We start from the raw sequence: 25336 nt of genomic DNA on the forward strand, positions 1-25336 counted from the left end.
GGGCTAACAGAAGGTCTGGGGACCATGACCTCTGGAGTCCTTCTAGTCTCAGTCAGACCATTAAGTCTTGTCTTTTTATGAGAATTTGAGGTCTGGATCCCACCGCTCTCCTGCTCCCTCAGTGGTTCTTTGTTGTGTTCCCTGTCAGGGCAGTCATCTTTTGGGTTGTCAGTGGGCACCATCTAGTTCTTCTGGTGTCAGACTGATGAAGTGTCTGGTTTATGTGGCCATTTCTGTCTCTTGGGCTCATAATTACTTTGTGTCTTTGGTGTTCTTCATTCTCGTTTGATCCAGGTGGGTTGAGACCAATTGATGCATCTTAGATGGCTGCTTGTTAGCGTTTAAGACCCTGGATACCTCAGTGGCTGATTTTGCAGAAGTAGATAGCTAAGCCTTTCTTCTGAGGTACCTCTGGGCGGACTCAAACCTCTAACCTTTTGGTTAGCAGATGAGTGCGTTAGCAGTTTGACCACCCAGGGACTCCATCTATCCTCTACAGCAGGAGTATTTACCCTTTTTTTAGGTCAGAGACCCATATGTAAATGTGATTACTATGGTCACAAATTTTTGTATACACACATTTTTAGGGGTTCACAAGCTTGCCTATGAAACACAGTTAAAAAAATTCCTGATTCATAGCACAGGAAAGAAAATGCTAGCTTATGAGTTGTGGTTGCTTTGTTTGCACAGGGTGTTCAGGTGATCTCAGAGGACGTTCTCTCCGCCCCCTCCTATTAGTAGTCCTCTTGTCATTCCCAAAAGAAAGGCCTTTAACCATGGAGGTTCTTCATTTATGTCCAGCAGATACAGTCCTGTGAGGATTTCTGGCCTCAAGACCTGTTCTTTAGGTGGACAAGAGAATGGGGTGATTTTTCAGTGAGTTTGAGGTTCCTCTTGAACAGCCCACCTGTACCTGGCAGAAATGTCTTAGTTGCAGCAGAGGCAATCTAGGCTGTTGTAGACCTGGTTCCATTCTCCTATTCTCAGATCTCATAATCCAGGTGACTTGGCCTCCATCCTTGGGGCGGTGCTTGGTCCCTGGTTCTCCTTTTGGGTTGCATAGATAATAAAATAAATTGACACAATTCCTCCTGGGCTTCCAGCGGTATGAAGAAACAGTCTCAGAAAAAATTGAATATCTGAAAGTACATGAAGGAAAGGAAAATGGAATGTCTGTTGAAGAGAGGAGAGATTTTTGAGTAAACCAGAAATCCCTCTCAAAAGGATCCTACTTGACTAAAGAACGACAGATGTGGTTTTTCATTTTCCAGGTGCATGGTGATGGATGAAAGTCTAAAGTTGGCTAAGACTAATTAGAACCATAGGAACTCAATGTGGAATGGAGCTAACCTGCTACCCTGCGCATGAGTCCCTTTATAACTGATTTTGCATTGTGTGGCTGTAGTCATAAAATACAGCAAAACCTCTTTAATTCATACTAATTTGGATATTTGATGATTATTCTGAATAATAGAAAGTTTAATAAATGTACCTTTATTAGTCGTCTATATAAAATAATTAAAATTAGGTTAATTTACTGAATAACCATGTTAAAGGGACCTGTTTTAATAAATGGGAAAAGATTAATTTGTGATTAAGATCAATTACAGGAAAAAAAATGAAAAGAAAAATCAATTACATGTAAATAATACTTGAAAACCAAAAGATACTGTTCATAATATCAATTTCCTAACTAAGCCATTCTGCCTACTTAGTGGAAAGGTAAACTTTAGTCCGAATTCCCAGCACACATCCCAAATTAAAAAACTGCCCAAATTTAAAGAGCCTTTGCTGTAGTTTTTTTTTTTTTTTTTTTTTTGCTGTAAGCACAATTCGCTTCTGCCTGTGCCATCAAGATGGTCATCTAAGGATAAGATTTACATTTGAATTGAACACTCAATAAACACCACAGTGATTTTCTTTTAGGCCTTCTGTGGCTAATTTTTCTGCACTTTGTTAAATAACTTAATCTCTTTTCTGTTTAAGGGATTTAAGGACAATGTCTATCGACAGAGAAGAAAGTATTTTGTGGATGTAGCCATGGGTTATAAATAGTAAGTACCTGTATAACTCTTGCTTGCAACTTGTCATTGGCCAGTTAAGAAAAACACATGCTGTGTTAAACAGACCTGTCTTCTCTTCACTTCAACTTTTTCAGGAAACTGAAATGAACCATTTTAAACGCTTGCCAACTCTGTAGGCTTTAAGTGCCAACCTTGACGTTTGACATCCTGGTATAATTGTAAAATAATGAGCCATGTGGGCCACGTGCCAAGTGCTACATTTTCACCATTGTTTTCGTAGCTCCACTAAGGCAAAGATCCATTTTTGAACACTTTGCTGGGCCTGGAAAATGTGTTTTAATTTTACTTTTGACTTGACTTTTTTGTAACCCCCTTTAGTGTCCAGCTTCCCCAATGAAAATAGAGGATTCAGCAAGAATGGTGAAGTGGCCATAATAGAAATGTGTTTGCTATAAATGGAAAGGGAAGCTTCCTGTAAGTTGGAGAGTTTATGAACGAGTCTCATACCTTATCCCGGGTCGGGGTTGGGATGAGAGTGGAGAGCCGTGAGATGGGGATGAGGACTGTGCACAGCGCACAGCGAGCGGTAAGTGGCAGTGAGAGGATACATCTGGGACCGCAGTAATGTGGTGTGTTGACTACAGGCCCTACCTAGGAAAATGGAATGAAGTTAACCTCCTCTGTGTTCTCTGCTCACTAGTGTAACTTATCGGCCATCACGATGCTCTCTGTGCTTCGTCTGGTATGTGATCAGCTACAGAATTTTGTCACAGAACAAGATGTAAATCCATACCTGGCCGAGGAGATTCTTCTTATCCTAGTTGAGACTAATTGAGAAGCTTGACTGTTCTGTAGGGCAAGTTTGTTCGGGGAGAGAATGTAGGACATTCTCTGTATTATGGAGGTTATCAGTGCTTGGTTTTTTAAATTTTTAAAATAGTTTCCTAAAGAGTGTGACATCGTCACTACCACTTGCTGGTGAGTCGCCTCAGACTCGTGGTGACTGCACGTGTGTCGGAGTAGAGCTGTGCTCCACAGGGTTTTCAATGGTGACTTTTCAGGAGTAGATCACCAGACCTATCTTCTGATGTGCATCTAGGTGGACGTGAGCCTCCAACCTTTTGGTTCACAATATGTATGTATGACAAGCATAATATGATACCAAAAGAAAGAAAGAAAGAAACAAAAAAACTCTTTGCCATTGAGTTGCTTTCAACTCATGGCGACCACACAAGTGCTTAACTCCAAGTGAGAGGATCCCTCATTGTGCCTTTCATCGGACCAACCATTTGCTCATTCCTAACTTCACCTGATGCTTTGTGCTTCCCCTCCCTCCACCCAAGCCCAGGCATCCTCCATCCTGTCTCTACCCTGTTTAGAGTCATGAAAACCAGGACTTCTTGGCACATGCTTTCCTACTGTACCTAGTCCATTCTCATCTCCTCTGCTCCAAGCAGCTCCTTCAGCCTCTCCATGGTGACTTTCTGCCCCCTCACAACATCAGTGCACACAGCACAGCCTTGTCCCAGCCCAGCCTCATGCCACCACTCTAGCCTCAGCCCTACCACTCACTAGCTGGGTCTCTCAGTGTTTTCTAGTCACATTGCTATGAAGGCACTGGCACTCTGATATGCTGAGCTCACTTTTTCACACGAGGCTCTGGTAAGTCATTGTGAGCTATAACACTGGGTCCCCGTGGCTCACAGGCCTCCCCGTGAATTAGGGCCTGCTTACGTAGATGGAGGTTTGGGAGGGGTGGGGGCAGGCAGGCCTTGGGGCATGGCCCGTCTGGGACATGGTGAAAGCTCAGTGCCTGGTAGAGCCTTTTCCCTTAGATAAAACAGTTCTGGAGAATTATGTATAAAAACACATATATGTGTATATATAAAACTACATATCTATATATGTGTATGTACATGTATGTGCACACATATGTATATATACATACGTACGTATACATTATACATACACTCATATACATATGTACATATACCTGTATGTATAATACACACACATATTATGTATGTGTATAACTCTATATACCGATATACATATAGGTATATATGCATACATACACATATACATATGTGTATACATACACACATAGCAGATATATGTACATATACATGTATACACAGATACATATATAAAAGATTTTGGCAGCATAGTGATTAAGGGACTATTTTTTTTTTCAAATGTTGCTATTGTGGTGATACTAACAAAACAAAACAAAAAACCCCAAACCTCCTAGTGACCCTATGGTGACACTATTAGAATTGGTATGTATGAGGCAACCAGTTTCAAGGAGCATTGAGAATAGGGAGCTATTTTGTTGTAAAGAAAACCTATTTAGATGGGGATAAGAGGAGAGGAGCATGTATTGTCAAGATGATGAAAGGCGAGGCCCTCAATGTTAACCAGTTTTCATCTGCCACCTTCCCACAGGTAGGTGACGAGTGGGATTGAGGTGTATGAAGAAAAAGGTAGAAACTGGAGAGTGAAACTGATGGAGGTGTTATACAAAGAAGGATTAGGAAGTGCTCAGGCTCCAGAGGCCTGGCTCTCAGTAACTGAATGTTCTGGAGACCAAAGTAGGCAAGAAACTGCTGATTTGCCATTTTACAGTAAGAAAAACTCTCATATGACTCATGAAGCCCTTCCTGTTGTCACAAGACCAGAGGGGCCTGCGGGTTATAACCTGAGGGTTATTTGGTGGATGTAAAGTGAAAGTAAATGATGTTTAACTTAAGAGAGTTTGAGGGGCTAGTGGCATACTTTGCTAATGGGATAGGAATGTTCCACATCCAGGGGCTATTATAACCTTCTCCCCAATACTGTTGAGTCCAGACTGACTAGGTAAACTAACAAAGTGAATAAAAACTGAGGCACTGGAGTCAGACAATCTGGGTTTGTGTCCTGGCTCCCCTGCTTCCTAGCTGGGTGATTTTGGAAAGCTACTGAACTTCACCATGCCTCAGTTTCTTCATATGTGAACTATGGCTGAAAATAGGCCCGGTCTCACAGGGTTGTTGTAAGGATTAAAAAAGGGAATGCGTGTGCTGTGTTTAGTACAGTGCCTGGCATGCGATCAGTTTTCATACGTGTCGGCTATGATTCTCACATGTTCCCCCACTCCTTTCCCACAGGCCGTCTTCAAAGTTTCCAGCTGACCCATTGTCTTCTTCTTTAGTTAATACCATTGTTTATGCAGCAGTCTTAACACATGACGTAGTTCAAATTTCCCTACAAGTATTGCTTGCAGGGAACTTCTTCAGTTTCCTATTCGAAGACTTATATATAGCAATGCTTTTCACATTGAACAATGTCCCTCTTTATGCAGAAATTTCATTGAGCCCCCGTCTGTCAGTTTGTTGTACTGTGGTGGCTTGCATCTACGATGCTGAAAGCTATGCCACTGGTATTTCAGATAGCAGCAGGATCAACCCTGGTGGACAGGTTTCAGTGGAGCTTCTAGACTGACAGACTAGAAAGAAAGGGTCGGTAAAAACCCTATGGGTCACAACAGAATGTTGAATGATATATTGTGGAGGATGAGCCCCTTAGGTTGGAAGGCACTCAAAATACACAATGGCTGCAACAATGGGTTCGAGTACACCAACAATTTTGAAGATGGCACAGGACCAGGCAATGTTTCATTTTGTTGTACGTGGGGTCAACATGAGTTGGAGCTGAAGTGATGGCAACTAACAACAATCATATTCCCATGTTTTTTGTGTGTGTGTGAGAAGCTGCCAAAATAGAGATAATAGATTGCCAGTTGCCTTGAAGGCTTCTTGTTAGTGGACAGAATGTGGAAGATGCCTATCAAAGCCAAAACCAAACCCCCTGCTGTCAAGTCGATTCCAACTCATAGTGACTATATAGGACGGAGTAGAACTGCCTCATAGGGTTCCCAAGGCTGTAATCTTTATGGAAGCAGACTGCTACACCTTTGTTCCCCTGAGTGGCTGTTGGGTTCAAACCGCTGACCTTTCAGTTAGCAGCTGAGCGCTTAATCACTGTGCCACCAGAGCTCCTTCAGATGCCTACCAAAAAAAAGAAAGAAAAACCAGACCAAACCTGTCAAATCAATTCTGACTCATAGTGACCCTATAGGACAGAGTAGAACTGCCCCATAGAGTTTCCACAGAATGCTTGGTGGATTCGAACTGAGAACACTTTGGTTAGTAGCCATAGCACTTCCAGGAGTGATTAAAATCAGGAAAATCCAGGACTTGTAGAAAGTAGAGACCAAAGGATCATTCCTTAATGTTCCTCATGATATCAAGACTTCTTATGAATATAAGCTTGAGACTGGATAGAGGATAGCCAGACAATGTGCGTGTGTGTTTGCAAGCACGCTTTTGTGCCATGTGCATGCTATGGGGAGCCCCTGGATGATGCTAATAGTAAGTGCTTGGCTGCTAACGAAAAGGCTGACGTTTCAAACCCACCCAGAGGCACCTCAGAAGAAAGCCTTGGTCATCTGCCTCCAAAAGGTCACAGCTATGAAAACCTTGTGGAGTGCAGTTCTACTCTGAAACACATGGGGTTGCCATGAGCTGGAGCTGACTTGTCGACAACTGGTTTGGGTTTTTCTTTTTGGCAGTCTAGGGTGCTGGTGGGGGTTGGGGCAAAGATACTAACAAATTCCAAGTGGGCCTTGGCCATTGTCTCCAGTTTGTCAGACATTAAGTAAAGTTTCCTTTTAGTTTACAGAAAATAAAGATGTGATTCCTAATTGAAATCGGTATTTTTCTAGTGCTTGTGGCTTTCTGAGTGAGCAAAGGAGAAAGATGTCAATAAAATAATTACTTAAAATAAGCTCATTTAAGTGGCTGTTGGCAGTCGGCTATGAACTGATTTTCCAAACCAAAGCTTGGAACCACTGGTCTGAGGAGTAGATAATTTGAAATTATTTTCAGCATGGGAGGTCTCTGCAAATATAGATGAGTGATAAAAGTAGGAACCATTCTGACATGGGGAGAATGAGTCAATTCCTTGTCGTACTCAGTCAAAGTTTCCTTGGCCCTGAGGCGGACTCAAAGATATGGTCAGAAATATAGAAGAAGGTAGACCATAGATGCTTTTGGGCTGTAGTTGGGACTGGCAGGAGGTAGTCTGAGGTGACTGAAGGTAAGGAAAAGGAAAAGAAATGAAATACAGAATAATATGTATTGAAACCACAGCCAACAAGCCTCTGGGGGATTCGTGCTGAATACTGTATTTCTTATGATAGCCTTGAAAGGATAAAGCAGGGGGAAAGAATCAACACAAGCAGAGAAAAATGAAAAAATTCCACTCTATGATGAAAACACAGCAGGCTCAAAGTCTGTATTACCATTAACCTGAAATAGGAGAGGGAGCGGGGGAAGCGTCAGCACGCTGGGAACTGTCGATAGCTGCCACTCAGGCGAGTTGCTGATTGACAGTGCTGCCAGAAACACGATTGATTACCCAGATGCCTGCAGCTGCCCGCAGACAAGCTTGGCGATGTGGCCGGGAGTGGCGGGGAGGCCTAATTTCTCACCAATAATAGCAGAGGAAACATTCGTTAGTGCAAATATCATTCTCCATAGAAGACCTGAGAATGAATGCTCTGGATGAAGAGGGCACTGTTTCTAACATCATCTTTGAGAGATGGTCCAGCAGGCCGATCACACCCCATCCCCAACACGCAAATAAATGCAATTCTGTATAAACAGAAAAAAAGCACTTCATGATTAGATAAAGTGCTGTGTCTACAAACTTGCAGTTCAGAGGCAGTGGAAGTACGTGGGGGGCTGATGGCATGTGGAGGAAGAGAAAATTATGACTGTGATGTTGTAGCTGTTAGGTTTGTCTGAAACGATCTAGTTTTCTGTCACTGGCACCTTCATATTTTAACCTTGGCATTGGCTTTGTTGCATTTCTGCGAATTCCACAGTTGCTATATTGTTGGGAAAAAATTTAGTGGCACATTTTTTTTTAATTGACTAGAAATAAACAAATTTTTCTTTGAAGGCTATTATAATGATTATTTCTCAACAATATGCACACGTATTTAATTTAATTATACTTTTGTTGGGGGCGGTGGTGGTTATTTCAATCCATTTTACTCTTGGAAAGAAGCCCTGAGCTCTGACTTTAATTATGCCACTCTTGTTTGCTTCAATTAATTTTGAATATTATTGTGATCATGTTTTGTTATGAATGTACTTGCTTCTGGTTGAAATTAAGGTAGCACATAAACCTCATGGGGGTGCTTCCTCTTTGAATTATGTTTCTTTTTTTAAAAAAATAATTTATTTTATATTTGTTGTTGTGGTTGAGAATATACACAGTAAAACATACATCAATTCAACAATTTCCACATGTACAATTTTCAGTGACATTGATTACTTTTTTTTTGAGCTGTGCAACAATTCTCACCCTCCTTTTTCAAATTATTCTTCCCCCGTTAACATAATCTTACTGGCCCGTAGGTTTCCTATCTAATCTTTCGAGTTGGTATTGTCAATTTGATCCATATAGATAAATCTTAAAAGAGCACAATGCTCGAGGGGACATTCTTTACTATTTAAGCTAAACTATAGTTTTAAGAAGGCTTCAGGGGATATTTTTGGTTTAAAGTTTATCTCAGGGCAATAATTTCAGGGGTTCATCCAGCTTCCATGGCTCCAGAAAGTCTGGATTCCTTGAGAATCTGAGATTTCATTCTGCATTTTTTCTCCTTTTGAGCAGAATTTTTCTATAGCAACTTTGATCAAAATGTTCAGGAGTGGTAGCCAAGCACCCTCCAGTTCTCCTGGTCTCATGGCAAAAGGGAAAGTTGTTCATGGAGGCAGTTAGCCACACATTCTATTTCCTCCTCCTATTCTTGACGCTCCTGCCTCTGTTGCTTCAAGAAAATAGAGATGAACTGTTGTGCCTTAAACGGCTGCTTGCAAGCCTTTAAGACCCCAGGCACTATGCAATGAACTAGGAGGTAGAGCAGAAGCACTAACCACCATATCAGGTCAATTAACTGGGATGTTCCATGAAACCACCGCCCTGAGCCTCCAAACCAAGGAACCAAATCCCATGAGGTGTTTGGTTGTACGTGAGTGACCTCAGCAGCTATCTTTTGTTTGTCTTTGTTATAAACACATCACACAACTTTTGCCAATTCAATTTTTTAAAGGTATACAACTTATTGACAGCAATTACGTTAATCAACTGTGCAGCCTCACCCTTGATCAATGCGATTTTTCCATCACCATAAACTGATGGAATCTGAAATGTAAGTAGGTAAATGCAAATGTTAAAAGGCACGGTAAACAAGAGAATTTCAACATGGCAGAATTTTCTACCTAAATCAAAGTTGGGAAATTCCCTAATTTGCCCCAAAAGCTCATTTGATTTCAAATTCAGGAATCAAAATGGTTCTTTAACAGCTCTCAGCCTCAGTTTTCTGCTCTGTAAAATGGAGATAATAATAGCTCCTCTGCCTCTCTCTTGGGAGTATTTTAAGGATTAGATGAACTAAATGGAGCATTGTTCTTAATGTACTTTGTTATTATCTTTACCAGTAACAGTGATCCAAGAATCTAGCTCAAAGGCCTGGGGTCAGACCCCCAACCAACTTGGTTGCTTTTGCCCCTTTAGGTCTGAGAGAAGCAGTGCGCGGAATCAAGAGTGTAGAAGGTGGAGCTGGACTGCCTGGGGAGCTAATCCTAGATTTACCATTTACCATTTACCCTGGGCAAATTATTTCAGTAATTTATGCCTCAGTTTCCCTACCTCTAAAATCAGGATAACTATACTACTACTTTACAGGATTATTATGATACTTAACTGAGGTAATATATTAAGAGCACTTAGCACGCTGCATAGGAGGTGCTGCATCAGCATTTGTTAATACAACTTTTTTCTACTCTAACTGATCTCTCATTTTTGTCTACCCTCATGCTCTAACCTCCCCCTTTTATTGAAGTTCTATTCACATAACATAAAACTTAACATTTTAAAGTGAAAAATTCAGTGGCATTTAGTACATTTGCTACATTCTGCAATGACCACCTCTATCTAGTTTCAAAAGATTTTCGCCACCCCTAAAAGAAAACCTGTACCCATTAAGCAAGTACTCCCCATATCCACTTCTCATCAGCCCCGGGAAAAGACCAATCTGTTTTCTGTCTCTATGGATTTAGCCATTTTGGATATTTCATAGAGGTGGGATCATATATGGCATTTTGGGTCTAGCTTCTTTCACTTAATATAATGTCTTTGAGGTTCATCCATGTTGTAGCATGTATCAGTACTTCATTCTTATTCTTATTTATGGCTGAATAATATTCTACTGTGTGTGTATACCAAAATTTATTTATCCATTTATCCTTTGATGAACATTTGGTCCAGACCTTTTTATTACCCTTTGGTTGCCACCCTTCTCCACTTTCCTTGGCTAAAGCTTTCTTTAATCTCTGACTTTCTTCTGGCTTTTATACTGTATTAGTTATCTATTGCTGTTTAACAAATTATTCCCAAACTTATCAGCTTAAGAGAAAGCATTTACTATCTCACACAGTTTCTGATGGTCCCGAATCGGGGAGCAGTTTAGCTGGGTGATTCTGAGTTAGGATATTTTGCGAAGCTGGAGTTAAAGTATTGGTCACGGATGCTTGACTGGGGCTGGAGGATCTGCCTTTAATATTCTCACTCACATGGCTATAGGCAGGAGATTTCAGTTTGTCTCCTTGTTGATCTCTCCACTGGGCTGCCCAAGTAGTCTCAGGACATGGCAGCTTGTTTTCCCAGATCGAGTGATCCAAAAGAGAGAGCAAGGCAGCATACACAAGGCCTATCTCTTCACAAAGACCATCACTCCTGCTGTATTCTCTTGGTTTCCCAGACCAAGCCTGATACAATGTGGTAGAGGACTATATAAGAGCATGAATACCAGCAGGTGGGGTTCATTGGTGGCCATGTTGGAGGTTGGCTACCACATGCACTTAACTTTTTTTCCATTTTATTTATTTATTTTTTAATTGTGCTTTGAGTGAAAGCTTACAATTCAAGTCAGTTTCTCATACAAAAACTTATACACACATTGTCATGTGACTCTAGTTGCTCTCCCTGTAATGTGACAGCACACTTCTCCTCTCCAACCTGTATTTCCTGTGTCCATTCAACCAGCTCCGTCCCCCTCTGTCTTCTCATCTTGCCTCCAGACAGGAGCTTCCCAGTTAGTCTTATGTGTCTACTTGAGCTAAGAAGCACACTCCTCACCAGTATCATTTTATGTCTTATAGTCCAGTCTAATCTTTGTCTGAAAAGTTGGCTTCAGGAATGGTTTTAGTTTTGGGCTAACAGAGAGTCCCGGGGCCATGTCCTCTGGGGTCCCTCTAGCCTCAATCAGAGCATTAAGTCTGGTCTTTTTACTAAAATTTGAGTTCTGCACCCCACTTTTCTCCTGCTCCATCAGGTCCATTTTATTTCTTCAAGGCCCTCCTTTACAGCTCTGTCATGGAGGATGCTAGTGCGTTGTCCGCAGAACTAGTCCCTATGAAAACAGAGGTAGCATGGTATAGCAGAACATGTGGGAGAATGTATAGGTTTTGGAGCTAGATAGAACTGGGTTTGAATTCCTGCTCCAACACTTATAAGTTCTGTGACTATGGGCAGTGACCTAGTCTCTTTGAACCTCTGTGCCCTAACCTTAAAATGGGGACAATACCTTGCATGGCTGAGAGGATTAACAATAATCACAGGGCCCAGAATGCCGACTGGCACAAGGAAGTGTTGAATCAGTGATAACTATGATTATTATGGTCATGTGTTAAGTAACGTCAACATGAGAAATCTCTGAGCCTGTTAAAAGTAAAAGCAGACAGTTTTATTGAGGGAAAAACAATTTACAAATTGGGCAGCACAGGGCGAAAGCACAATGTGCTCTGAAGCTCAGACAGTGCAGGGGGTTTTTACACAGTGAAGCAATTTTGTGACCACAATCATATCTTGCTTAATATCAGCTAAGTTATTTTTCAACCTCACACTCCTTAACACATCTTGTGCATTGTGAGGTACATCTGTGCCAGCATGTGTCCTAGAATTGTCTTGGACCTTCTTCCTGGGACACATCCTGCAGTGGTCACAAGAACAATTGCCACATCCTTGAGCAAGCATAGCCACATTTTTTCTCAAAAAATTATTTTGCAGGGTACAGTAGAAAGTTACAGGGGTCAGAAGCTGCATCCTTGAAGTAGAAGTTAAACTCATAATCAAAATGGAGTTTGGCTCACACCTAAGTTCAGCCAACTTTCCATGTCAGGTAGCTGAAAATTGGGATTACTCTCACACAGTAGCTAATAGTTCCTTGCTTCCATATAAATCAATTGATAAACTCATTTAAAACTAGTAAAGAACCTTAAGGAGTGAAGGATTAAGGAATTTCAGGCTCCGTTTTGGACTGGCCTATAAACCCGTTGCAGTTGAGTCTATTCTGACTCATGGTGACCCTACAGGACAGAGTAGAACTGCCCCATAGGATTTCCAAGGCTATAAGTCTTTACAAAAGAGGACTGCCACATCTTTCTCCCATGGAGCGGCTGTTGAGTTTGAACTGCTGACCTTTTAGTTAGCAGCTGAGCGTTTAACCATGGCACCACCAAGACCCCATTGGGCTGGATTACAGGAGGTTTTAAAAAATTGTGTGTGTGTGTGCGTATGCACGTGTGTGTACGCACATGTGTGTACATGCACACCTTTCAGGTCTACATAAATCATGCACGTGGCTTGTTTCTTCCATCTGAAAACTTGGCCTTCTCCAAGGTCTTCCCAGGCTGGTGAGTCTCAGTCAAGCTAAGGCTGGAGGGTGCAGGTTGGGGCTGGGCCACACTGGGCCCTGAATGTCTGATAGTAGTAGAAATGTTTGTCATATGTAGACCTCTCAGTTTGCATATTTAGCCAGCTTTAGCTTCCTTTTGTTCAATTCCTGCTATGTGGTAGGCACCATGTTAAATGTGTCACTTATGTTCTGTCATTTAACCTCAGAATAAGCCTTTGAGGTAGGTGCCATTATCGTACTCATTTTGAAGATGAGGAAACTGAGGGTGAGAGACATTAAGTAACTTACTAAAGGTGACACAGCTGACAGTGTCACCTGCATAAGCACCAGTTATTGATGCTTTAATTTCTCTGAAATGGAGTGGTAAATTAAAAAGTAGAACAAAGCCAAATATTTGTAATACTGGGGCTGTTGCCCAGATGACTAGCATAGTTTCTGAGGAAGGTCATTTTCAGGGGTTTCAAGAACATTTTTCTTGTACAATCTAAATCTCTGTCTCTGCCCAAGAGGTTATACCTTTTCTTCTTTTGTTCTGAAGTGGCTGTAGCAACTTCTGCTTGACATTGTTGATATCATACACATGCTGAAAACAGAACTAAATGACTTGGCAGTTTTAAAAGTTATCCTGCTTTTTACAGAAAACCTGTTGCCTTAAAGTAGATTCAGATTCATAGTGACCCTGTAGGACAAAGCCGAACTGCCCTACAGGGTTCCCCAGGCTGTTATCTTTACAGAAGCAGACTGCCACATCTTTCTCCTGCAGAGCGGCTGGTGGGTTTAAACTGCTGACCTTACGGTTAGCAGCCGAGCGTTTAACCACTGTGCTACCGGCGCTCCTTCTCTTTATAAGAGTCCCTGCATATTTGAAATGCACCATTCTGTGAGTATTTAACACACTTAAGGCTTTATAGAGCCAGGACTCAGACCAGCCCTGTCTGACTTCAAGGCTGAGCTGTCTTTTGCAGGTTGCTGGGGACATCTGCCTGGCTCTGGCTGCAGAGCAGAACGGATGTGCCAGTCTTGTGTGGCAATTTTGCTCTGACTGCCCAGGCCCCACGCTCTTCTCCTTCCACCCCGAGCCTGACTCTCATGGGATCTAGAGGGAATGGAAATAAACACAGCTGGACTGAGGTTGAAAAACAATTGCCGGGGATTCGCTGCTCTCTGGCTTTTCCTGGTGCCTAGCCTATTTATTTCTTGATTTCTAAAATTGTACCCTTTGTGATTCATTTGCTCTGAGTGTAAGTACACAGCTAAACAGAGACTATAAAACAAAACAGCCCCATGAGGACTAGCGTATTTGAAAAGCGCAATCACCAGCCCGGCAGGCACAGTCAGTTTGGGTGAGCTTGTGGCTATTCCACTTGGCTCCATCAGAAAGAGAGAGAGGATTTTCTCGTTCAACACTGGGTGTGAGGATTCTAACCTTCCCTCCTCCATCAAAGCAGAGAAGGGCACTTTTTAGCCACCCTTCTTCCCCTACCCACAGCCCTAAATACCACTTGATGTCAGCAGGAAGCCTGCTAAATGGAGATTTGATAATATGCCATGCATTTTAAGGTGCTTGATTAGACAAATACAGAATTGATGTGCCTTGGAATGAACATACTGGGCTTCCAAGCCAGCATCCCACTTCTTAGGAGGTCTTCTAAGTTTGCTCTTTCTCTGGGTGACTGGGTGGGATACAGACACAGGTCTGTAAAGAAGGAAAGAGATGGACGATCAGACACAGTGTTGGCTCTGGACACTGAGTAGAGCTGTGTTCTACCACCCTGCCTCTCACCTAAAAGTGCCCCAAACCAAAAAACCAAAACAGATGCCATCGAGTCGATTCCAACTCATAGACACCCTATAGGACAGAGTAGAACTGCCCCATAGTTTCCAAAGAGCGCCTGGTAGATTTGAACTGCCGACCTTCTGGTTAGCAACTGTAGCACTTAACCACTATGCCATCAGGGTTTCCTAATAGTGCCCAGTCCAGTGCATTTTGGAGGTTGCCCCTACACACAGGTAACCATAATAATTTAGCTTTGTTTTTGAGCTGGAGGATTACCGATGCTGGGTTTTTGCCTAGGAGGCATTTGCAATTACTGCAACTTGCAGAAAAGTAACTGGGTGGTTCCACCCCTCCACCTTTCCAGAAACTTCAGTTGACCTTAGCATTTCTCATTTCATGTGAGGAAAGGCATGATTTATGGATCCTGCTTGGTTTCAGAATGTAGCTTAAAGGAATACATTACTAACAGGAGTGGTGAGTGCTACATTACCTATAGGCGAATCTTAATTGGAAACATAACAAATAGAAAGTAGAGGAAGAATGGGTGGGAAGGCTATGCTTTCTTAACAGGGACAGAACTTAACTGAGGGGATGCAAGGTTTTATCCTTAACGATGTTTTCTTCATCAGTTTCATTGGCAGATGGTCACCTTGATGAATCGTGGGCTCTATTGTAATGTGGAATCACGCTTTAATTTTCTCTTTTTTTCCTTCTCTGCCTTTTTGAGAGGAGGCACCTTCGAAGGCAAATATGTTTTCTCCCCGCCTGAGCTAATTTTATCCCATTCCATTATCCTCCATTGATTTGCTTTCCCGGACTTTGAATGAAACTGAGATGTATGTGGCTGTTTGGGTGCTTTGCAACTCCTGCATAAACACCAGTTGTTGATGCTTTAATTTCTCTGAAATGGAGCGGTAAATTGAAAAGTGGAACAAAACCAAATATTTGTAATACTGGGGTCATTTCCCAGATGACTCTAATGGTTTCTGAGGAAGGTCACTTTCAGGGTTTCAAGAATGCCTCTCTTGTAGAATCTAAATGTCTTTCTCTGCCCAGGAGGCCACACCTTTTCTTCTTTTGTTCTGAAGTGGCTGTAGCAACTTTCACTTGACATTGGTGGTATCATATACAAGTTGAAAACAACAGCCAACGGAATTAAATGACTTGGGTCCTTAAAAAGTCGCTCTGCTCTTTATAGAATTCGCAGCACATTTGAAATACACAGTTCTTTCAAGTATTCAAAAGGCTTCAGTCTTTATAGAAGAATCATTTTCATGCCAAATGTTTCTCTCTACCTGAAGTTCAGCTCAATGGTGGAAAGGAAGGGAGACTGAGAGTTGCAAAGAAAAACAAAAGGGAAAATTGATTTGGCAAAGGTTTTTCCTTTTCATTCTCTGGGCTTGATGGGTTTTTTAGGGGTGCGTGAATGCCTCAGTAGGATGTTGTCTGATTATAGCACGCTCTCACAGCTTCGGAAACCATTAACACAGTATGGCCTGGCATAACTTACTGACAAGGACAGCAGATGCACCCAACTCTAATGGGTTTCACAGGGGATGAGGCATGGGTATTTTTGCTTTAAAATGATTTCCACAAACATGAAGGGTTAAAATTACTTCTGCAAGTCTTGAGAGGTGAATGGATTTATACCGAACAGTGCCGTTTTGTCATCTCCCAACCTGTTCCCAACCCTGCAAGGAAGCGATGAAATTTTATTTATTTTTGTACGGCTGGAGAAAGGAAGCCAACTATATTGACTGCCTATTACAGGCACTGGCCCAAGCACTTTACAAATGGCACCTCATTTAATCCTCACGGTATTGTGCAGTAGTATCATTTCCCTCAGTTTCAAATGAGGAAACAAGGCCAAACCTAATGCGGGGTGCGTATTGGGTTTTCCATACCTACACTGAGGTATAGTGGTTAAGAATGGGGTCGCTAGAGCTAGGCTCCCTGAATCTAAATGCCTGCTATGTCATTTTCTAGCTTTTTGATCTTGAACAAATTACTATGTCCATAAGCCTAAACTTCCTTAGCCATAAAATGGGGATACTAACAGTCATTTAATCACCCTATAAGGTGAGCATTAGAAGCCCTTTGTTGGTGCAAATGGTCAAGCTCTTGGCTACTAACACCTTGGAAGAAAGGTCTGGTGATCTACTTCCAAAAGGTCACAGCCATTGAAAACTCTATGAACACAGTTCTACTCTGAAACACGCAGGGTTGCCATGAGTTGGAATCAACTGGATGACAACTGCTTTGGTTTTTTATTTCAGGGGAGTATTATTTGAAATAATTAATGTAAAAATACCATTATATTTATTTTAAGTATTGTTCCACTTAAATGGATGAATGAATAAATGTTATCATTAACTTTTGTAGGACCATCTAGAGTACCTGTATTCCCTCATCCACCACTGAAAAAGGTCAGGACCCAGTAGTTACCAACATTTGGTCCCTGTTGGGCTAAGATGCAAGATGTATTAGACTGAATTGAGAGTGCTTGGAGTTTGTTAATGAGCCCTAGCTCTGAGCCTCTTCAGCCTGGTGTCCTGAGATTGCTGGCTGTCATTGGAGACTGAGAATTTCAGTTCTTTTCTGTACTTTGTTCTTTGAGTTCAACTTCCTTGTGTGTGTTGAGTGTGCACATATCGATGGATGTTAGACCCATTGTTGTTGCTGCTGATATTTAATTTCATGGCCATTTTTGCAGATGAAAATTACTCCTCTAGAATGTGAAGAAGGCTTTCTGCAAGGTGAGAAAATGGTGGGAAGCCCTACCCTGTGGAGCACAGGACAAATAAAAACAAATAATTTCCAGAAGTTAAATCTTCACTCCCCCCGAGGCTCCCTAGGTGCAGTAGTTTATTTTCATTATGTCTCTTGTAAAGGCAGCACCAATATTAACAATGTGAACAAAACAAACTAACATTTTTGTTTGCTACCATCTGAAAGCTCCTTAGGGCCCATAGACTCATTTGTGAAAATTCATGTGCGCAAAACTCATTTGCAAAAGCAAATAAAATATGTGATCACAAATGCACTTTACCTGACTGGCCTAGGGGACTGGCTGAAAATGTGTTTGTGCCTTTGTGTTTACTCTCTGGCGTGACTTAGCAGACTTGGGGCCTCCAATCTCTTCACCAAACGAGCCCTGATCAAGCCACATTAAGACGACTTGTTGGAATAAGTCATCTTAGTATAACTTGGTATGACTCAAAAATCCCTGTCCTCAAGGAGGATGCGTTCTAATGGGAGGATAGATTCAGCAGAGTAATATTTTGAATATTTCCTGGTTATTACTGATCATATTTTATCATAGTTGTTGAGTATGCTTTATGGTCCACATGCTGAAGTATAATTTTATCAAATACAGACTTTTCTTACAGGCTCTTGGAAATGAGTAGAAAAAATAACATTTGCTTCCCAGCAAGTTTTGCTGGAAATCATCTAATCCATTTAGGATTTTCTTTTTCCTGACTGGTGGCAACATTTTTTGTTCAATCTCAGAGGTGTAAGTGACCTTCTTGTTGAACACTTATCCAATATATGGCCACCTCTAGAGACACTGGTTGCAGGCAATACTCTTTCAGGAAAAGTGGTATCAACCAGCTGGGTGATGTTACAGGTCACTGGCTATGAGAATGAGAAAGAGAAAGAGTCATCAAGTAGTGATGGAAATTTCTACACATTGGTGTGTCACCTCAATGGTGAGAAGTGTAACAAATGCTTGGTAACAATGAATAATAAATTTTGTGAAGGATGAATCCTTTTTTTTTCTTTTTATTGCAATAGGTTAAAGTCAAGATTATGTTTACAAAAATGTTAGAATAACACTGATCTCACTCTTCTGTATTCTTAACGTGCTTTCTTCGATGGGAAGGAAAGGGAATGAATTACACATGTTGTTGTTGGGTGCTGTCAAGTCAGTTTGAACTCAGAATGATCTCAAGTGACAGAGTAGAACTTCCCCATAGGGTTTTCTAGGCTGTAATCTTTATGGAAAACCTGGAAGCCCTGGTGGCATGGTGGTTAAGAGCTATGGCTGCTAACCAAAAGGCTGGCGGCTTGAATTCACCAGGCACTCCTTGGAAACTCTATGGGGGCAGTTCTACTCTGTATTATAGGGTTGCTGTGCGTTGGAAATGACTCGACAGCAATAGGTTTTTTTTTTTGATCCTTACAGAAGCAGATTGCCAGGTCTTTCTCCTGTGAAGCCACTGGGAGAGTCTGAGTCACCCACCTTTCGGTTAGCAGCCGAGCACATAATCATTGCATCACCAGGGCTTGCTCCCTGGAGACTATGCAGAATTCAGGGTGTGCTTACTGAGGAGCACAGCTCAGGTGTCACCTAAGTCAAGAAGTAAAAAAGATAGGAACCTCTTGCTTTGATGTTCCCATAATCTTTCTCCAAAGGCCCTGTCTAGACCCTCAGAGGAGCTGCTAACTGCTAATGAATTGCAAAGCTGATGAATTTTGCATTCTACCTCTTCTCAGTTCCCTTTTGCAAACCCTCCAGGTAGAAGTGTCAATCAAGAGAGACAGGCTTAAGATGGGAAAGGAGAGAAAAGATGAGGCAGAGATGAGAGGGATAGTCTATTCCAGGCAGACAAACAGCTCTGGAATAAGTGAGGTGTCTCTTGCCCTGAGGAACATGTAATGAAATAAAATAAAATAGAAGAGTTCATTTCTAACTGTTTCTATCAGATTCACTGGTCCCCTTAACCAATTCTCTGTTTACCATCTGCTCTGTTTGGTCTTTGCCACTGAGGAAATCCAACTGTTTTCAAAGAACACAACAGGAGTTGTATTTCAACCAAGTCTTGCCATCTTGATGTAAATACTATGCATTGCTGCCTGCCATGTCTTCCTCCACCGAATAAGTGAATTGCTTCCCGCACTGGAGTTCCTCTAAAGAGAACACAAGCAGAGCAATTGCATCTCACATTAGGAATTCTAGTAGCAAGGGCTCTAGGAGGCAGCCAAGACATATCACCATGATCACATATTTTCCAATTCTCTATAATAAAATATATATATAGATGTATAAGAAAACTAGCTTGCTGTCGGACCTGTTAGAGGAGAAGATCAGACAGTTACATAAAATGAAAGCACTGTTGCTTATTTAACTGACTGCGGAATGAACTCCCACAATTTCAGTCTCGGTGGGGTACATATCGTTAGATTTCAGTGTCAAAAAAATATTTTTTAAAACAACTTTGCTCCAACAAGCTCAGGACTGCACGGAGAATGACTGTATCTGCACCTTGCCCCCCAATTAGTTTGTCTCTGCACTTTCTACTTGCTCCTCTCTGCAGGGACCGAATTATCTCCCCTCTCTAGGAAGACCGGGATTTAACCACACAGGCAGAAAGACGCCTCCCACAGCTTTCAGTGTTTCCAAAGAAAGTTCTTAGTCATCTCTGGGTACCATATTCCACCAGGGAATTTTTCCTATTGTCAAGCCTGAACCCCACGATGACTATTTCAGCATTTTCCTAGCACTGCCCTCATTGAACAATGGTTTCCTGTCGTGCTTATAAAGCCTTAGCTTGCCATTCTTATGGCAGTGAATGGAAGCTACTGAAAAGTCACATCTGTTTTTCTCCAGTGAATCAGAAATCTGTGAGTCATAATTTCAGTAGTCGTTGACAGTTCTAGAATCCTAACTAATTCCATGTAAAAGGGGGATGTTCCCTAGATACCTAATTATACCATTCACATGTAATTAGTTTGTTGAGGAGTCTCATCTTGTTGGGGTTTATTATCAACGTAAAATGGTTTTTATTTTTCCCACTCATGGCTTTCAACCATGTTGTGTTGAATCCTACTTTCCTGCTGGGAAGCAAGTTCCTTAGCAACATCTAATTTCCTGTGATTTTCCATTATTAGCATAGTCTCATTTGGGTATTTAAGACCCAGTCCTAATCATTTAAAAAATATTAATCTTAGACTGGATTCAACTGGTACTGCTCCCCACCCTCCAGTGTTTTGAGTGGATATGAATGTGGGCGATAGGGTGGTGGATGTTCTGGCTCTGAAACACCTTCTTCCCTTCCCTCTTTTAGAACCTAGTTCTTCTGGAGTTGAAGGCTGAGAGCAGAGAGGGAGGAAGAGGCTGAGGTCTTTTTACATGATTGTTGGAATGTCAGTGTGGGCAGGCCCCTGACTGCATTCAACCTGGTTCAGACGAATTATTTCTTACAGTGTGGTCTCTGCATAGTGTCATGTGCATGTCTTAGTCATCTAGTGCTGCTATGACAGAAATACCACAAGTGGATGGCTTTAACAAAGAGAAATTTATTTTCTCGCAATCTAGTAGGTTACAAGTCCAAATTCAGGGTGCCAGCTCCAGGGGAAGGCTTTCTCTCTCCGTCGGCTCTGGAAGGAGGCCTTTGTTCTCAATCTTCCCATGGTTGAGGAGCTTCTCAGGTGCAGAGACCCTGGGTCCAAAGGACTGCTCTGTTCCTGGTGCTGCTTTCTTGGTGGTATGAGGTCCCCAACTCTCTGCTTGCTTCCCTTTCCTTTTATCTCTTGAGAGATAAAAGGTGGTGCAGGCCACACGCCAGGGAAACTCTTTTTACATTGGATCAGGGAGGTGACCTGAGTAAGGGTGGTGTTACAATCCCACCCTAATCCTTTTAATATAAAATTATAATCATAAGATGGAGGACAGCCACACATGGTCTAACCAAGTCGATACACACATTTTTCGGGGGGCATAATTCAATCCATGGCAATGCAGTTTTCTTGGGACTGGATCATTCTCTCCATCTCCATGCCTGCATTATGTGCCCATCTCCATTGGCCTTGTCAGTGGTCATGCTTTAGTTTGTTGTTGTTAGGTGCTGTCAAGTTGGTTCCGACTCATAGCATCCCCATGGACCACAGAATGAAACATTGTCCGGCCCTGTGCCATGCTTGCAATTGTTGTTATGCTTGAGCTCATTGTTGCAGCCACTGTGTCAATCCATCTTGTTGAGGGTCTTCCTCTTTTCCGCTGACTCTCTACTTTACCAATCATGATGCCCTTCTCCAGGGACTGGTCCCTCCTGATAACATGTCCAAAGTATGTGAAACTTAGTCTCACCATCCTTGCTTTTAAGGAGCATTCTGGTTGTACTTCTTCCAAGATAGATTTGTTTGTTCTTTTGGCAGTGCTTTAGTTTGGAATATGAAGATAACCTTCTCCAGATTGGGCATACCATAGCTTGGGCAGTCATCATGCTCCTGCCCTTTAGTGCTCCATCATGAGGGCTAATGGGAATCAGTGGGGTCTTCTTCTCTCCCACGAGAACTGAGGGGAACTGGATGGGGTGGGGTTTCCCCATTTTTCTTCCAGACATGCCACTTTGGGTCCCACAGAAATTTTTAGACCTTTCTGGAACTCTACAGGGCAATTCTACTCTGTCTTATATGGTTGCTCTGAATTGGAATCGACTCAATGGCAACGGGTTTGGTTTTGATTTTGAGTATTAGGCTCCATGTTCACGGCAACCTCCAACTTCAGAAGACACATGTCAAGTGTTCCCTTTTCTCCACCGTAGTGTGCCATACCCCTAGACTTCCAGAACACTCTTCCAAGGACTGTCTCGCCACTGCTCCACGTTGGCGGTAGCCCCAGGTTGGGCTTGCTGCTCAGCAAGTGTCCAGTTGGGAAGTGAGATGCTAGATCTCTACTTCTTGCCAGCATCTGCAGTCCTTATAAACGATTGTCACGGAGCACGCTATAGATAGAAGTGGAGTTCCTGGGTGGTGCAAGTGGTTAATATGTTCAGCTGTTAACCGAAAGGTTGAAGGTTTGAATCTACCCAGAGGCTTCTTGGAAGGAAGGCCTGGCAATCCATTCCAAAAAAATCAGTCGCTGAAAACCCTGTGGAGCACAGCTCTACTCTGACACACATGAGGTCTCCACGAGCTGGAGTTGACTTGACGGTAACTGTTTTTTAATAGATAGATGCAAAATGATATATATCTTAAGCCTGCAAAAGATTACGACACTGCCCCGGTGGTTCTTCTCATGTGTAATTCATACACACACACACACCCCCAACGTTAAGCCATAATAAGTACAAAGAAGTGCGCACATTCTGATGTTTCCCTTGATTACTGTATTTATTTTTTCAAATGTCAAATTTCAAAGTCTTAAAGAAATATGTGGGTACCCATGCATTCCCAGTACCCCAAGCACATGATTATTCTGTTGGGGAACCCAGCACTGCCTCACAGTGTGGCTGAAAAGGTTAAATGAGGGAATAAATATGAAAGTATATGATACACAAATACAAGCTCATATCAAGATTACATATGAAATTTTCTATATATGAATATATATATCAATAAGCTAATTTTAGTTTGGTATGTGGAAATAAATTAGTGTCTGAAGTACATTTTTATTTAATTGGTATGTACAAATCAGTTAAGATGACCCTCTGTCTTGAGCCAGACTGACTGGGTTTTAAGCCTGGCTCCATGATCTTAAATAGCTTAACTTCTCTGAGCCTCAATTTCCTCATCTGTAAAATGGGAATAATAATAGTAGCTACCTAGTGGAGCTAGCTGTTGTTGAAAATCAAATGGGTTAATTCATACGAAAATATTTAACCTTGTAAAGGTGTCTGGCATATAGTAAGCTCTCAAATATTAGTTATTGTTATATACCTATGCAACCCTGGTGATGCAGTGGGTAAGAGCTTGGCTGCTAACCAAAAGGTCGTCAGTTCAAATCCACCAGCTGCTCCTTGGAAATTCTATGGGGCAGTTCTATTCTGTCTGGTAGGGTCACTATGGGTTGGAATTGACTCAACGGCAATGGGGTATACCTATATTCACTACATAGAAAAATTAGAGTTTTTTTTCTCTGTGTTTTTATAGAAATTAAATGGCTAAAGCTAATATTTACTTTATAATGAAGTTGATTTTTAAACATTTACCTTAAGAGAGTTATCTGCAAGGGGAAGGGGTTGGGTGGTGTGAGAAATCTCTTGATATGATCACAGTTAGACTCACCTGGATTGAGGGTAGCAGCAGGACACCATACCAGTCATTAACTCAAAGAGCAGACTAGTTAGTTACCCAGGAAAACAGATGAGAATAGCAGGGCTTTGAACCAGTTAGGTCTCCTTCAAACCTGGGCTGAGAATTTGCATTTCTAACAAGTTTCCTGCTCAGAATTTGCATTTCTACCCCAGATATAGTGAATCAGAACCTACATTTTAATAAGATCCCCAGGTGATTCTTATGTATAACTTCCTGTGAACTTGTTAGAAATGCAAATTTCAGCAGGGAGCTTAAGAAAAATGCAAATTCTCAGCTGGGGTTTGAACCAGAATGAACCATTTCGAAGCCCTGGAGAATACACATGACCCAACCTTATTCCCAAGCTTGTGACACTGGAAATTTATTAAGTCACAGACCATATAACACTTCTTCCCGTCTAAACTTATATTTCCTTTCTTTCTGCTGCTTATACTCATTCCACTGGCTAGCTTCAGGTCTCCTTGGAAATGCTACATGTTTGCAGATTGATGTTGAAGGGAAAAGTTTGACCTAACGATTCTTCTCAAACAGCTTCTTAATATTTCATTTATTGTTTCAGGCTCATCGCTTCCTTACCTTCTGAGTGTACACAACTCTTATTAGCTATATTGGCTTACCTGACTCAAATTGATTTAGCTGAATTTTCTGGAGCCAGAGGAGGACCGTTTATATACTTATTTCTTTACATCCTGTCTATTTTTATCTTTCCATTTCAAGCTTTCATTTTAAATTCATCACAGATGCTAGGTCTTAGCAGTTTTGATCTTCCCAGCAAATATTTGCCAGGTTGTAATTTTTTATTTGCTATCAACAGCAAAATGTAAACCAGATTAATCTTGTTCTAATTTGGTTTGTATAAAACCTAGTCTTGGTACTTAGAGAATGAAATGTTAATTTCTAGTTCCTTCTTCAGTATGTGTTATTCCTCTTACCTTATGTACTGCGGTTATATATATATATATATATATATATATATAAGTGTTTATGTATATGAACAGTTGGGCAGTAGGAACCACATTTGGGTCTAAACTTTGAACAGAAAGTATTGTGGCAAGAACACAGTGAAATATGTAGAAAGGTTGGGGGGTGGGGGTTCTGTTTGATGATCTGCTCTTGTGTTTGTCCCCCTTTCCTTTTGTACTACCCACCTCAGTAGGAACTGCTACTTTTTGATCCCGGCTTATTGGAGGTGCCGTGCATCTGGGGCAACCCTGAGTGGCGTTTTGCTGCTGTGTACGCTGCCTGTTACAGGCTGGATTACACAAATTGCAGGGGCAGGATTCCTAGTTTTGTGTGTGTATTTGGATTTCCACGTGTCATGCATGTGTATCTGCTGGCTGCAGGGGCAGACTCTGATGAGTGGTGAGTGCGAGTGGGGCGGGGGGCAGGGGGTGAGTGGGGGTGTGCTGCAGGCAGCTGTTGCGTGTGTCATGAGGTTTCTCAAACCCTGGTTGCACTTCTGGGATAAACCTATTGCTGTCAAATTGATTCTGACTCATAGCGACCCTATAGGACAAAATAGAAGTGCCCCATAGGGTTTCCAAGGCTGTAATCTTCAGAGAAGCAGACTGCCCTGTCTTTCTCCCATGGAGTGGCTGGTGGTTTCGAGCAGTCAAATTTTCAGCCAGCAGCTGAGCACTTCACCACTGTGCCACTAGGGCTCCTTCCAGAATAGGTATCTTAATCAGT

The 25336-nt window shown here is 41.8% G+C and overlaps 1 protein-coding gene across 3 annotated transcripts in view; it reads left to right on the forward strand.

Moving 5' to 3' along the window:
* TPH2 (tryptophan hydroxylase 2) overlaps window positions 1-25336 on the forward strand; it is a 327850-nt gene that overhangs the window by 12252 nt on the left and 290262 nt on the right. For all 3 annotated transcript variants that reach the window (XR_007517278.1, XR_007517279.1, XM_049883908.1), the window contains exon 6: window positions 1987-2054. Coding sequence is in view for 1 of the 3 variants with exons in the window: in XM_049883908.1 (XP_049739865.1) it covers window positions 1987-2054 (68 nt within the window). In the remaining 2 variants the exon portion in view is untranslated. The remainder of the gene's footprint in view (window positions 1-1986; window positions 2055-25336) is intronic.

This window comes from Elephas maximus, chromosome 4, assembly GCF_024166365.1.
Source record: "Elephas maximus indicus isolate mEleMax1 chromosome 4, mEleMax1 primary haplotype, whole genome shotgun sequence".
Taxonomy (NCBI): Eukaryota; Metazoa; Chordata; class Mammalia; order Proboscidea; family Elephantidae; genus Elephas; species Elephas maximus.